The sequence below is a fragment of the Lithobates pipiens genome, unplaced genomic scaffold, assembly GCF_037356315.1.
Source record: "Lithobates pipiens isolate NorthernLeopardFrog02 unplaced genomic scaffold, aLitPip1_a1.2 Scaffold_8, whole genome shotgun sequence".
NCBI classification, from domain to species: Eukaryota; Metazoa; Chordata; class Amphibia; order Anura; family Ranidae; genus Lithobates; species Lithobates pipiens.
The window spans coordinates 123,701,023-123,714,676 of record NW_027507903.1 but is presented as its reverse complement, the minus strand read 5'-3'; the positions used below and the strand labels follow the sequence as shown (position 1 = coordinate 123,714,676).

General features: G+C 40.4%; 1 protein-coding gene across 6 annotated transcripts in view; it reads right to left on the bottom strand.

The window, feature by feature from the left end:
• Positions 1-13,654, bottom strand: part of SCAPER (S-phase cyclin A associated protein in the ER) — a 399,576-nt gene that overhangs the window by 356,739 nt on the left and 29,183 nt on the right. For all 6 annotated transcript variants that reach the window (XM_077472442.1, XM_077472443.1, XM_077472441.1 and 3 more), the window contains one exon: positions 205-272. In XM_077472442.1, coding sequence (XP_077328568.1) covers positions 205-272 — 68 coding nt within the window. The remainder of the gene's footprint in view (positions 1-204; positions 273-13,654) is intronic.

The window sequence follows — 13,654 nt, the reverse complement described above, 5'->3', positions numbered from 1 at the left end:
CTAGATTGAGATCAGGCTCAGGTAGGAATAAGTGGGGGGCCAGGTGTACAAGGTATTTTATATTCATGCATAGAATGCATGAAGGTAAAAAACCTTTAACCTTTCCAATAACTTTAAGCAGCAAAATAAGGCAATGTGAAGTACAACCAGTCAATTATTACTTTAATAACTGCATTAACACAATATAAACCCTGATAGTATCACCTGTTTGGAAGGTTTGTGGGTCCCATGGGTTCCTCTCTTAGGTTTTCCACATGGCCACTTGGATTTCCCTGCAAAAAACAAAGAAATGTCAGTGTCACAATGTATTAGAGTCAGATGTGCTTAGCAAGTCTGCATTAGAATAGTTTTTAATAACTGCTTCAATAATTACCAGCATCTTTATTTAACATAAAACACTTTAGTTTTATAATTTCATTGAAGATGTTAATTTAAACTTTTAAAGTTTTGTTTTTCTCACTGACAGAACCATGTGTAAGGCTGAGAACGCAGAGCACAATACACTATTATAAGCGGTTATCCGGGTACAAGACAGGCTAAACTGTTGATATGTTGAATTGCAAAATCACACAAAGTGTTGAGAGGAACTTATCAACGGTTGATTACAAATGGGTACATAAGAGAACACATGACAGAAAGACTTGATGCCAGTGAACATTGAGCAAAATTTGGTCTAATATTTATGACAAGGCAGATTGTCTTCAGACTCGATCAGATCTGTTTTCATAGCACAACTCACTCATACCATCAGTAACAGGTTGTGTAAAGCAGGTTTTCCTTCTCATCCTGCACCGATTACCTGTAAACATGGCCATACTCAGTATGTTCTCAACCCAGTCTGTTACTTCTCAAGCCCGTCTTTGCCAAGCTCAATGGCAAATCCTTGCAAATAACTGCAGACTTCATAAAAATGAACTGGACAACTGCTGTCCAAAGAAAACATTGGAAATTACAATGTTCAGAGCGCTACACACTGGCTATTCCTGGAGCATACGTTTGGGTGGCCTTCAGGTATGAGGCAGGGCCTAAAATGGTTGTAGCTGAATCTACTATGTAGGCCGATGGTATACTGAAAGCAATAAACATTGTAGTCACACCACCCATAAGTTAAAATGAGAGTGTCTTTTTTTTCAGCAAGTCCGACATTAGAATTAAGGTTTCACTAAATGTAACTGAATGAATCAAATCAAATTGTTTTAGATCGTTAGAATCCCCCAATGCCCAACCTGCAGCCCTTTGGTATATGATGTGTGGCCCTTAGACCTCAGCAGTCTGTATGGGGAACATTAGGATTATAGCATTGATTAGGGATGCACTGATACTGGCATTCGGTATCGGTTCCAATACCAGGCATTTGAGCGTGTATTGGTACTCCCCAAATGCTTTCCGATACCAAAACCGATACTTCCAAATCGATGGACGTCCTCGTTGGTTGCCCGAACAGTACTGTCTCCATATTACAGCACTTCCACCCATCCTGGCATTTCCCCCGGCCAGCGGTCACAATACCCGGTAGCTGTCATTTCTGGGTGTGTTGGTGGTTGCCGGCTCTGTCCCTCAATCCAGCATCCATTTGGCTCACCGCCTGCCCCATGAGCTCCAGGGTTAGGCAGCTATTCATTCCACCAGGCTCAGCAGAGTAAACTACGGAACCCATGAGTCACAGTGCCTCACTGGCACACTATCATCTCCCTGCATAGGCTTGTGATCGATTTACCCAATGTCCTCAATCTGTTCAGTTTACCAATAAATGATGGCTGCTTTGAACTTCTAATCTATCTCTACCTATTTACTAGAACAGCACTTCCTCTGCTGAATTTTGTGAGTTCTAAACTGCCCACTAAAGTGCATGTGATTTTTCGCAGTGCAATTTGCGCCAATTTCTTTTTTGTTTTAATGCAAATCGCACCACAAAGTATCGGTACTCGGTATCGGCGAGCATTTGATACTTGTACGCGCCGATAAAGAAAACGGAATCGGTGCAACCCTAGCATTGATCTCTACAAGCATGTAACATGTTCCCAGTTTCATATTGTCTTCTGTAGCACATCCTCAACCAAAAATTTAGATGTCCACACTCTCTGACCCTCATTTCCTCCATTAGGTCTTCAGTTTCTGACAGTGCTCTCAAGCATTACATATATTGAACATTGTGTGTGGCCCTTTGGTGATGTCAGGGACTGCATTTGAGGCCCCCTTTAGCTCATAAGTTGACAACTACTGGTGTAAATAATTATTAATACTGCAGACGTGGGCAAATTGGTTGGTAGTGGTACCCTTCCATGAAAAAAGAAGAACCTGCAATTTTCTCTGAAATAACTTGAAATCGACCAAAGTCATTTCATCCATCATTGTTTTTTGTTTTGCATATTCCACCACTTTCTGCCCAGGTACGTGTAAAACAGGGTGCTCTCCTATTCCTATTCATATGAATAGGAATGTCGCCCTAGGGCATGCAATGGTGTGATCTGCGATTGCTGTTTCCACTGAACACAAAAGAATGAGACTGGGACGTTATGATCATCCCAGGTACCATGTGATCACTATTACCAATCACATTATCACCAGGTAAATAACTATCATGAATGGCAGCCATTCATGATTCATAATTTACTATTGTGATGCTGTGATTGGTCACAGTGATCACATGGTGTACAGGGCCAATCAGAGGGCCCTGTACCATATGACAACTAAGACCCACCACAGCATTACAATAGTAAACAAGAGTAAAACAAGAGTCATGAATGAAAGCTATTCATGACAGTTAAAATGATCACAGTTACAGTGATCATCACTGTAATAAGTAATCACAGTGTAAAAAAAAGAATAAAAAAAATAGCAATTACCTTCACAGAGTAGTACAGTTTCACTTTTTTACATACTGTCACCAGTTCCAGTGTCCCTGATCACCGCCATACCATTTAGGCCCATTTCACATGGCCAGGATAGGGACAGATCTGTCCCACACAGCAGCTAACTGCTCTGTGTGCCGCTACAAGCAAACAGCAGTGGCCACTATCAGCCTACCTTTAGTTTAAATAGGCTGAGTGGCAGCTGCTGATTGCATAAACCAGTCATTCCAGCAGCAAGAACCTAGCTGCCGCACCAAAATGGCAATGTGAAAGGGGCCTTACAGGGTCCCTGATCACCACCACTCCAGTTACAACGTCCCTGATCACTGACACATCAGTTACACTGTCCTTGATCACCATCACACCAGTCACACTGTCCCTGATCACCACCACAGCAGTCACAGTGTCCCTGATCACCGCTACACCAGTTACAACATCGCTGATCACCACCACATTAGTCACAGTGTCACCATAAGAACTTTATCATATTCAGATCGCTCTTCACTTGAATGGGTGACCATCAGCGGGAGTACAATTCCTGCCACAGCTGCAAAGCCAGTTGCCTGGATCAATCCTTTGCCTGTTAGCTGACCATGTCTCTGCCTGTACCTGAACTGACCTATCTGCACATTATGCTGACTATGATTCTGTGAGACAACAGTCCCAGCCATCCCCTGCAGAAAACTGCACCCTTAACCCTAACCTCAGGAACTCTTTTGTTCATCCTTTCTTTAGCCTCCTGTACTTCCTGGCCAGTGCACATAGCATTTCTGGGTGCAACCACATACCATCTAGCTATGCTTGCTTATAGGAACAGGTACTGCTATAGGTGATGCTACACTAAGCTATATTCCCTGACCTCTCGTATAGAGGCAACCATTCAAGTACACTGGTTTTCATACAATTGGTTAATTTGTGTGATACACAAGATAAAATGTCCAGTATATTATCAACCTAAACACTGAAAAAGTCTCACACATGTGGTATTGTCATACTCATAAGGAGTATCAGAATGTGTTTTGGGGTGTATGTATAAAAATGCCCATGCTGTGTTTGAGAAATATCTTATTAAATTGACAACTCAGTGTAAAAATATATTTTTCATTTTTATTCTGCATTTTGCAGAAATTAGTGGCAAAAATAATGAAGTCTTCAAAAGACTCACTATGTCCCTTAGAAAATACCTTGTGGTGGTTGTTTTCCAAAAATGGGGTCATTTTGTGGGTGTTTCCACTATCCTGGTGCTCAAAGGCCTCCAAAAATGTCACAGGTAGTCAGGAAATTAGATGCATAATTTGTGTGTAATTTATGCTCCTTAAAAGCCCTGCTTGGATTTTGGGCCCTTCTATGGATCTAGGCTGTGAAAAAGTCTCACACTCCTGGTATCCCCAAAATCAAAAGGCATAGGAAAATGTGTTTTGGAGTGTATTTCTAAGTATGCCTATGCTCTGTGTAAACCGATTACAACCACGTTAATCTACAGGTAAGCCTTAATCTAGGTTTACCCGTAGGTGCAAGAAATATCTCCCAAACCTAAAAGGTTTAGGAAATATTAGCAGAAATGGCAGCACTGATGTCTACGGTGCATGAGCCGTAGACATCGGGCACAGGCACACTGTGCGTGACATTTCGAGCGGTGATCATGCCGTTAGTGGCGGCACCAGCATGCATGCAAGGGTGTGAGGCGATCGCTGCTCCGGCCAGTCACAGCGCCGGAGCAGCGATACCTTGAAAACACGTTGAGTCAACATGTCAGCGACGGAGGAGGTGAACGAAGGTCGCTTCGGGGGCTTCGATCTCAGGTAAGTAATTCATAATGAGCTAGTATGCTATGCGTACTAGCTCATTATGCCTTTGTCCTGCAGGGTGTTTTTTTTTTTTTTAAGAGAGGGTTTACTTCCTCTTTAAAATGACAACTTTGTGAAAAAAATAAAAATACAAATCTTTTTATTTAATTTCATTATTTTCAATAAATTGTGACAAAAAAATTACAACTTCAAAAAACTCACCATGCTTCCAACTAAACGCCTTGGTCTGTCTACATTCCGTATGGGGGTCATTTGGGGGAATTTGTACTGTTCTGGCTATTTAGGGCCTCAAGAAATGAGGTAGTCAGTACATCATGATTGATCAATTTTCAAATGTATACCTGTATACTATAGATTGTAGACTCTATAACTTTCACACAGACTAAATATGTACCTATTTGGGTTATTTTTACAAAAGAAATTTAGCAGAATAAATTTTGGCCTCCATTTATAAAGATAGATTTACAATTTGCATAATTGTATAATGGAAACTGAGAAAAATATTTGGTATTTTTTCATTTATATCGAAAAAAAAAAAAAGTGCTGATTAAGTGGTTAAGTCACATTGATAATCCTAAATACCTTCTTGCACAGTTCCACTGTGAGGTCATGTGTCCTTCCTCTACTGGCTGGCATATGTCAGAGGGGAATCTCAGCCCCTGCCTCTGCTCTCCTTAGATCGGGAAAGGAGAGAGGAGGGAGGTCACAGCGGAACAGTGCAAGAAGGTATTTAGGATCATAATTAAAAAAAAACTTACATACTATACTTAATATCTTCCTAAAACAGAGCGGATAGAAATTGATTTATATACATTACTTTACAGCCACAGCATTATAGCGGCAGGAGGGACGGGGAGGAGATTGGCTCTCACAACACAGACTACTGAACTGACAGGCAGGGAGGGAGGGGGAGAGGGAGAGACTGAACACACACCAAGATGACAGAGGGACGTAAACTGACCACAGTATCATGGATCAGAAGCCATAATTACTATGGTCAGTATACATAGGGGGACAGTGACACAGGAACAGGCAGAATCAACCAGGTATTTTACAACAAAGAATGGGACAAATTACACTGCAGAAGTACTATGCTATAGATCATGCTTTAAAGGAACAAGCGCATTTTTTTTAGGGTTGCGACTGCTTTAAATACCTCAAAAGAAAGCCTCAAATAATAAAAATGTAATTTGGGTAGTGTGTTGCCACCCTAACACTGACCCTAACCTTGACCTAACTCAAACCCAGATCTAGCAAATTTTTATTTATTTTTTGCTCTCAATCTTCTCCTCTAGCAAGGAGAAAAACATATAATGCATTTTTCTCCATTCAAGATGAGAAGGAACACAGAGCCAGGTTGTACTGTGACAGATTGCTGTGATAGCTGATCTCAGGCTATCAAAGCGATCATGTGATTGAGAGCCGGTCCTCTTGGCTTCCAGTCATCAGTACGAGACTTGGTAACAGCACGGTCTCTGTGCTGGGCACGCTCTCAGTACAAACACACATATCTGGCCTCACGGAAGATGAAGAATAAATGATCAAAGTGTGATTGACATTCATACACCCAATTGTCATTGCAGCACCATTTATATATACAGTAAGAAGTACCACTGTATTTCAAATAGTAATTCACAGAGTATATCATCTTTTGAAAAATTAATTTATAAAATTCTTCTTAGAAAAATGACCTTCATTTCCTATTTTTTGCATTTTTCAAGTAAATTAATGTAAATTACACAGACTTTCTATAAAATTGACATGACATCTTTAATGCTTCAAAAATATCAAATTACAATGTGTTGATAATCTAATGCTTAAAAGTCTGTCCTATACGTGCGCAGTAAAAACTGACGCTCACCTCAACAAGCATCTGCATATTAAAATTATGTATTGCTAAATAAGAATTTCTAATATCAAGTTCCATAAAGTGATTCCGTGCAGTGAATTAAAAATATTTGACCTTTCTAAAGTGAATAACATAAATGAGATTGATCAAATTGAACACTGTAAACAGTCCATTCTATTGATAATAGATCTCCACTGTGAAATCAGCACACAATACACTCAGAATAGTGATGAGAGAAAGATCTCAGCGTCTGCCCACGTGTAATACCACTTAGCCCTTGTACACACGGTCAGAGAATCCGTCGGAATGTGTCCTATCGGACCGTGTTGTCGGATAATCAGACTGTGTGTGGTATGCATCGGACTGATTCCGTCGGAATATCCATCGGACCCAATTTTCCAACTTGTTGGAAATATTTTCCGACCAACTGGTTCGATCGGACATACTCCGATCATGTGTAGAGAATTTTGATCGGACCAAGTGCCACGCATGCTCAGATCAAATTCCTACATCAAAGCTATTGGCTACTAGCCTGAACGTAGTCCCATTGTAACGAAATTACGTCATCACGTTCTGAATGATCGGATTTTTCGACAACTTAGTGCGACCGTGTGTATGCAACAGTTTCGGACAAGATCCGACGGACAAAATCCAACGGATTTGGTTGTCGAAATCTCCGACCGTGTGTACAGGGGCTTACAGGTACACTTTGCCAGATTTTCCCCATAAAAAAAATAATAAAAGCTTCCATGGCAATAGTAATATAAGCTTCCAGCCGGCTCTTGATTGCAGCCCGTGGTTCTGGGACTTGCATGTATCGCGGTGACGTCAGCACGCCGCTCCTCCCTGACGTCCACGCAATACACACAAGTCCCGGCCGACTCTGTGTTTTATACTGCATGATTTTGCTTATACAAAATGTAAGTGCAATACTTTTTTATCCATTAAAGTTACCCAAAGGTTTTATGCCATGGAAGCTTTTATTATTTTTTTTCATGGGGAAAATCTGGCAAAGTGTACCTGTAAGGGGTATTACACGTGGGAAGGCGCTGAGATCTTGGCTGCATACATCAAAGGCAAACGCTGGGTATCAAGCCAGAAGCGCATGAGATCTCCTATAATAAGAGATCAGTAGGAGTCAGTAAGCTGGATTGTGTGTGGAGGTGGAAGGCAGATCTCATCACTATTCCAGGTGTATTGTGTGCTGATTTCACAGTGGAGATCTACTATCAATAGAATGGACTGTTTACAGTGTTCAATTTGATCAATCTCATTTATTTTATTCACTTTAGAAAGGTTATTATTTTAATTCACTGCACGGAATCACTTTATGGAAATATAGCGCGACTTGATATTAGAAATTGTTGATTGATGTGTGTAGCTTGCAGGAAGTCACAGCTGTTTTTCTATATTTATTTCAATTTTCATTATAAATCACAATTCATATCACACAGTATTTAGGACAGCGCAGTCATTTTATATTAATTTGATAGCTAAATAAGAACTTAGACTGTATTAACTGAGCGACTGGGTTAGTGTTTTTAAATGTAACAATATTTACACAATTGGTAATGTGAGGAAATACGTAGATTGCACTAATTATGGTTAAAACACAACATAATCTACAGTGCCTTGCAAAAGTATTCAACCCCCTTGGCTTTTTTACCTATTTACAGCCTTTAGTTCAATGTTTTTTTAATTTGATGTGATGGATCAGAACACAATAGTCTACGTTGGTGAAGTAAAATTGGAAAAATATATACATAAAATTATTTTTCAGAAATAAAAAAAATTATAATTGGCATGTGCGTATGTATTCACCCCCTTTGTTATGAAGCCCATAAAAAGCTCTGGTGCAATCAATTACCTTCAGAAGTAACATAATTAGTGAAATGATGTCCACCTGTGTGTAATCTAAGTGTCACATGATCTGTCATTACATATACACACCTTTTTGAAAAGCCCCAGAGGCTGCAACACCTAAGCAAGAGGCATCACTAACCAAACTGACATTGAAGACCCAGGAACTCTCCAAACAAGTAAGGGACAATGTTGTTGAGAAGTACAAGTCAGGGTTAGGTTATAAAACAATATCCAAATCTTTAATGATCCCTAGGAGCACCATCAAATCTATCATAACCAAATAGAAGGAACATGGCACAACAGCAAACCTGCCAAGAGATGGCCGCACACCAAAACTCACGGACTGGGCAAGGAGGGCATTAATCAGAGAGGCAGCACAGAGACCTAAGGTAACCCTGGAGGAGCTGCAGAGTTCCACAGCAGAGACTGGAGTATCTGTAAATAGGACGGCAATAAGCCGTACACTCGACTGAGTTGGGCTTTATGGCAGAGTGGCCAGAAGAAATCCATTACTTTCAGCAAAAAACAAAATGGCACGTTTTGAGTTTGCGAAAAGGCATGTGGGAGACTCCCAAAATGTATGGAGGAAGGTGCTCTGGTCTGATGAGACAAAAGTTAAACTTTTTGGCCAAAGAAAACGATATGTCTGGCGCAAACCCAACACATCACATCACCCAAAGAACACCACGTCGGGACTGGGAAACTGGTCAGAGTTGAGGGAAAGATGGATGGTGCTAAATACAGGGATATTCTTGAGCAAAACCTGTACCATCCTGTGTTTGATTTGAGGCTAGGACGGAGGTTCACCTTCCAGCAGGACAATGACCCCAAACACACTGCTAAAGCAACACTTGAGCAGTTTAAGGGGAAACATGTTTTGGAATGGCCTAGTCAAAGCCCAGACCCCAATCCAATAGAAAATCTGTGGTCAGACTTAAAGATTGCTGTTCACAAGCGCAAACCGTCCAACTTGAAGCTTGAGCTGGAGCAGTTTTGCAAGGAGGAATGGGCAAAAATCCCAGTGGTAAGATGTGGCAAGCTCATAGAGACTTATCCAAAGCGACTTGGAGCTGTGATAGCTGCAAAACGTGGCTCTACAAAGTATTGACTTTAGGGGAGTGAATAGTTATGCACATTGACTTTTTCTGTTATTTTGTCCTATTTTTTGTTTGCTTCACAATAAAAAAAAAAAACATCTTCCATGTTTTGGGCATGTTCTGTAAATTAAACGATGCAAATCCTCAAACAATCCATGTTAGTTACAGATTGTGAGGCAACAAAACCCGAAAAATGCCAAGGGGGGTGAATACTTTTGCAAGGCACTGTACATATTCATTTTGAACAGCATGCTCCTTGCAGTCAGGCAATGTGATGGTTTATTCATGGCTGTACAGTACGAAATATTGATTGCCAAGAGATGTATCCCATTTTGTGCATTGATTTTGTATTCTCTTTCCGTGTAACCTGACCACTGACAGCCCCTTGGAAGGAGATGTGTTTCCCATAATCAATATGTGACCCAGGTCCAGGGCACAGAGTCTATCAGTGCTGGCTGAGGTAACAGCAAAAACCGGAGTCCTTTTTAATACATTCAACTCAGTGCCGAACCATGTTTCAGATCTAGATCTCAGCTCTGTTTTCCTTCTATATTTATAGAATTGTGACTGTGATATTTTTCTTAAGAATCTGTCAAAGAATTGCTCTAGAAGAAATGTTTACATAATGAGAGTTCTGAAACTGGCTGACTAGGTCTTCCTTATCAAAAAAGCAACCAACTATATTCAGATTTACAAGGTGGAAACATTATTTAGAACACATTGCATGGTGCTGTATATGAAGACTGAGGCAAGCATCAATAGCCAAAGAATTCTTTACATCCCAGAAGACCATTTTAAGTGATAAGTACCACAGCAAACCATCATATGTTGTAGCCATTACAGACTAGGGTTGCTCCGATTAAAACTTTTTAAGACCGAGTACAGTCAGGTACTAATACTTTTTTTCAAGTACTCACCAATACCGATACTTTTTTTAATGTCATGTGACGGTGGCACTAATATGCAGAACTAATGGGCACTGATAGGTGGCACTGAGAAGGCGTGGACTGTGTCAGTAGGTTTTTTTTTTGTTTTGTTTTTTACGATTTTATTTTTTCCAATTTCTTTTTTTCTTTTTTACAAAGCTTTCTTTTTGGGTAGGGGGTGAGTAGACATTGCCAGTGTTTCTTTTTACAATTTCATTTTGAAAAAATGCTATTACCGTATTTATCGGCGTATAACACACACCCCAAGTTTAGGAGGGAATTTAAAAGAAAAAAACTTTTAGGAGGGATGTTTAAGGAAAAAAACTTACATTTAAATGCCCATCAATGCAGCTTTATCAGTGTCATTTGCAGCCTTCCATTGCAGCCTTGTCAGTCATTTGCAGCCTTGTCAGTCACTTGCAGCCTTGCATTTAGCCTTGTCAGTAATTTGCAGTCATGTCTGTGGCTTTGCCATTTAAAAATGGCGCCGCCGAGATACAAAGCGGATGTCTTTCGCCCACCGAGAACGGCTGAGTGTGGCCGAAAATAGCAGAGAACGGCCGAAAAGAGCCGAGAATTGACAAAAAATCCGGAAGCCACAGAGAGCGGCAGAAAGGGTTAAAAATAGTGGGGGATTAGCGTATAACACGCACCCCCGATTTCCCCCTGATTTTATGGGGAAAAAAGTGCATGTCATACGCCGATAAATACGGTACTTCACTGATCTCCCTGTGTGGCTTTCAATAAAGCAGGTGAAAGCCGCTGCTTTATTGAAAGCCACACAGGAAGATCGTGATTGTAACACCCCACCACCACACCGGTCATCTGTGAGGCTGCACAGGTATCGGATTAGGCATCGGAGCATTTGCACGAGTACAATATAGTAGTCCTTATGTCCAAAGCAGCCTCGGCTCCCCACACCGACCAGGGGGGTGATGCCTCCGCACGGGCACACGGTACCGCACCGCGAACCCCCGGAAAAGAGACCAAGCCTCGGGCAGACCTCCGAATGGACTCCCAGGCAGCTCCCAGGTATAACAGGGAGGGTCGGGGATGGAGCGGAGGAGAGACACCTAACACGTTCACTCACACAATCACAGGTCACGCCCCCTTCCTCCAGAAGGAGAGGGGCGTGAATTAACTTTAATGCATTTTTATTTTTTTATTTTTTTTCACTTGATAAACCATTGTGAAAATATTGTATGGCTTAAAAAATTGGAACTACTAAAATTTTAATGTACAGGGTCTCTGCTTTCAGAAAATATATAATGTTTGGGTGCTTTAACTAATCTTCAGACGTAAAATTATTTTTTAAATTTGTATGCAAAAACGGTTCTCGCAGCAAAAAGGTAAAAGCAAGCATGTGCTTTACATATTCATAGCACTGCAACAGGTTTTCTTTCATCCCCATCTCCTGCACATACTTACCTTTCTTTCACAAATCACAAATTAACTAACAGAGTTGTTAGCAAAGATTAAAGAAGAAAGGCAGAAGTTTTTTTATCTTAATGCATTCTTTGAACCCCATAATGATGCCTCCTACGAGTACGTCATCTCAAAATGGCAATGGCCAGCACCAGAATTATGGCGACAAGAGCAGACATTCTTACTCCTCTCCACATACTACAAAGATGGAAGTGACCTCAAAGAAGTACAAGAAAGGCAAGCCCAAACACATAGAAAAATGCAATGCAACTGCATTAAAAACGCAGCTTCAAATGCACGTCAAGTGCACTTGAAATGCATGTAAACAAGTAGTCAAAAACACGCAGTTATGTGCAGTTTCTGGTGTGAATAGGCCATAAACTAGTAAACTAACATTATTTACCCAAAATAATCCAATACTTCAAGTCCAAACTTGCACTAAACTCCAGCCCTTTAATTCTGGTATCAAATTATGATTCTCCACACAACAAAAACCTACCACTAACGCTGTGAATTAAAAAGAAAGGGTTATAGTTGAACATCTAAGTTTACATTTGGCAAAATCAACAAATTCCTGTTAAATGAATAAGCTTGCATTTAGTTAGCACATTACTGACCTTCTGCAGACACTTTTAAGGCTCACTAAATTCTTGCCCAGTACACTGATAGGACAAGGACACACTCTGTATTCAGCTGAAGTACAATTTACATTTACAAGGCCAGGCTGTGCATATACAGTATATTATGGACAACCTGTACCTGCTGAGATCTGCCCAGCTCTCCTGAGCATACAAATGAGCTCCCCCTTCAAAACCAAAAAACACAATAAATAGTTTTGGGTGTATAACTCAATGCAGTCCCCTGGGCAGACAAAGAATGGAAATATACAAACCCTGGCATTACCAGCATAAAAGTAGCAAAGTCCTTTATGTTTTCCATTGAACATATACAGTAATTACTATATGCACAGCACCATCTAGTGGTTGAGGAGAGACGCACAGCCCATACACAATGGAAGGGTGGATATGGGATGCAGGATCTCAAAATAAAAAGTGCAAATGTTGCTGCGCCTATACCCTCTGTGCTATATGTATTAAATCATCAACATAAACTTTATACCATGATTTGCATAAAATATCATTAAAGTGCTTTTTTTCGTTAACAAAAGGTTTTCATTGAACAATTGACATTTACAATTGGTACAAGGGCATTCCCAGGTTAATACATCTGTTACATGCAAAAAAAAAAAAAAAACATTGAATTCTATCACAGATACTTTAAGCCATAATATGTACAGGGACATATCTATCAGGGTTGAAGACAGAGAGGGACCAAATTGGGGGGTCATCATAATGTTTATTTACATGTTTCGGAATCTTGTAGCCAACGATCCCAAATTTTATTGTACTTGTTTAGGTATCCCTGGTTTATATACAATCATCTTTTGTAAGGGAGGAAGTTATTTACATCTGTTTGCATTCAGAAAAGTTAGATGGCTGTGATCTCATCCATTGTCTTGCAATGATTTTCCTGGCTGAGAATAAAGTTTCAGGTAAGAGTATTTTTGTGAACTTATCAATTTCGAGGTCGCGGAATATTCCCAACATTGTTTCGGATCCATGGTAAGTGGGGATCCCATCTAGTCATGTAGGAAATCTACAATTTGTTTCCAAAATGCCTGTAATAACGGGCATGCCCAAATCAAGTAAAAAAAACATACCCGTTTCCTGCTGACACAATAGACAGTTGGTGGACTGCCACCTCTGATATCTAGCTACCCTAAACGGTGTGAGGTATGCCGGATGGAGGATATAAATCTGAGATAGTCTGTCCA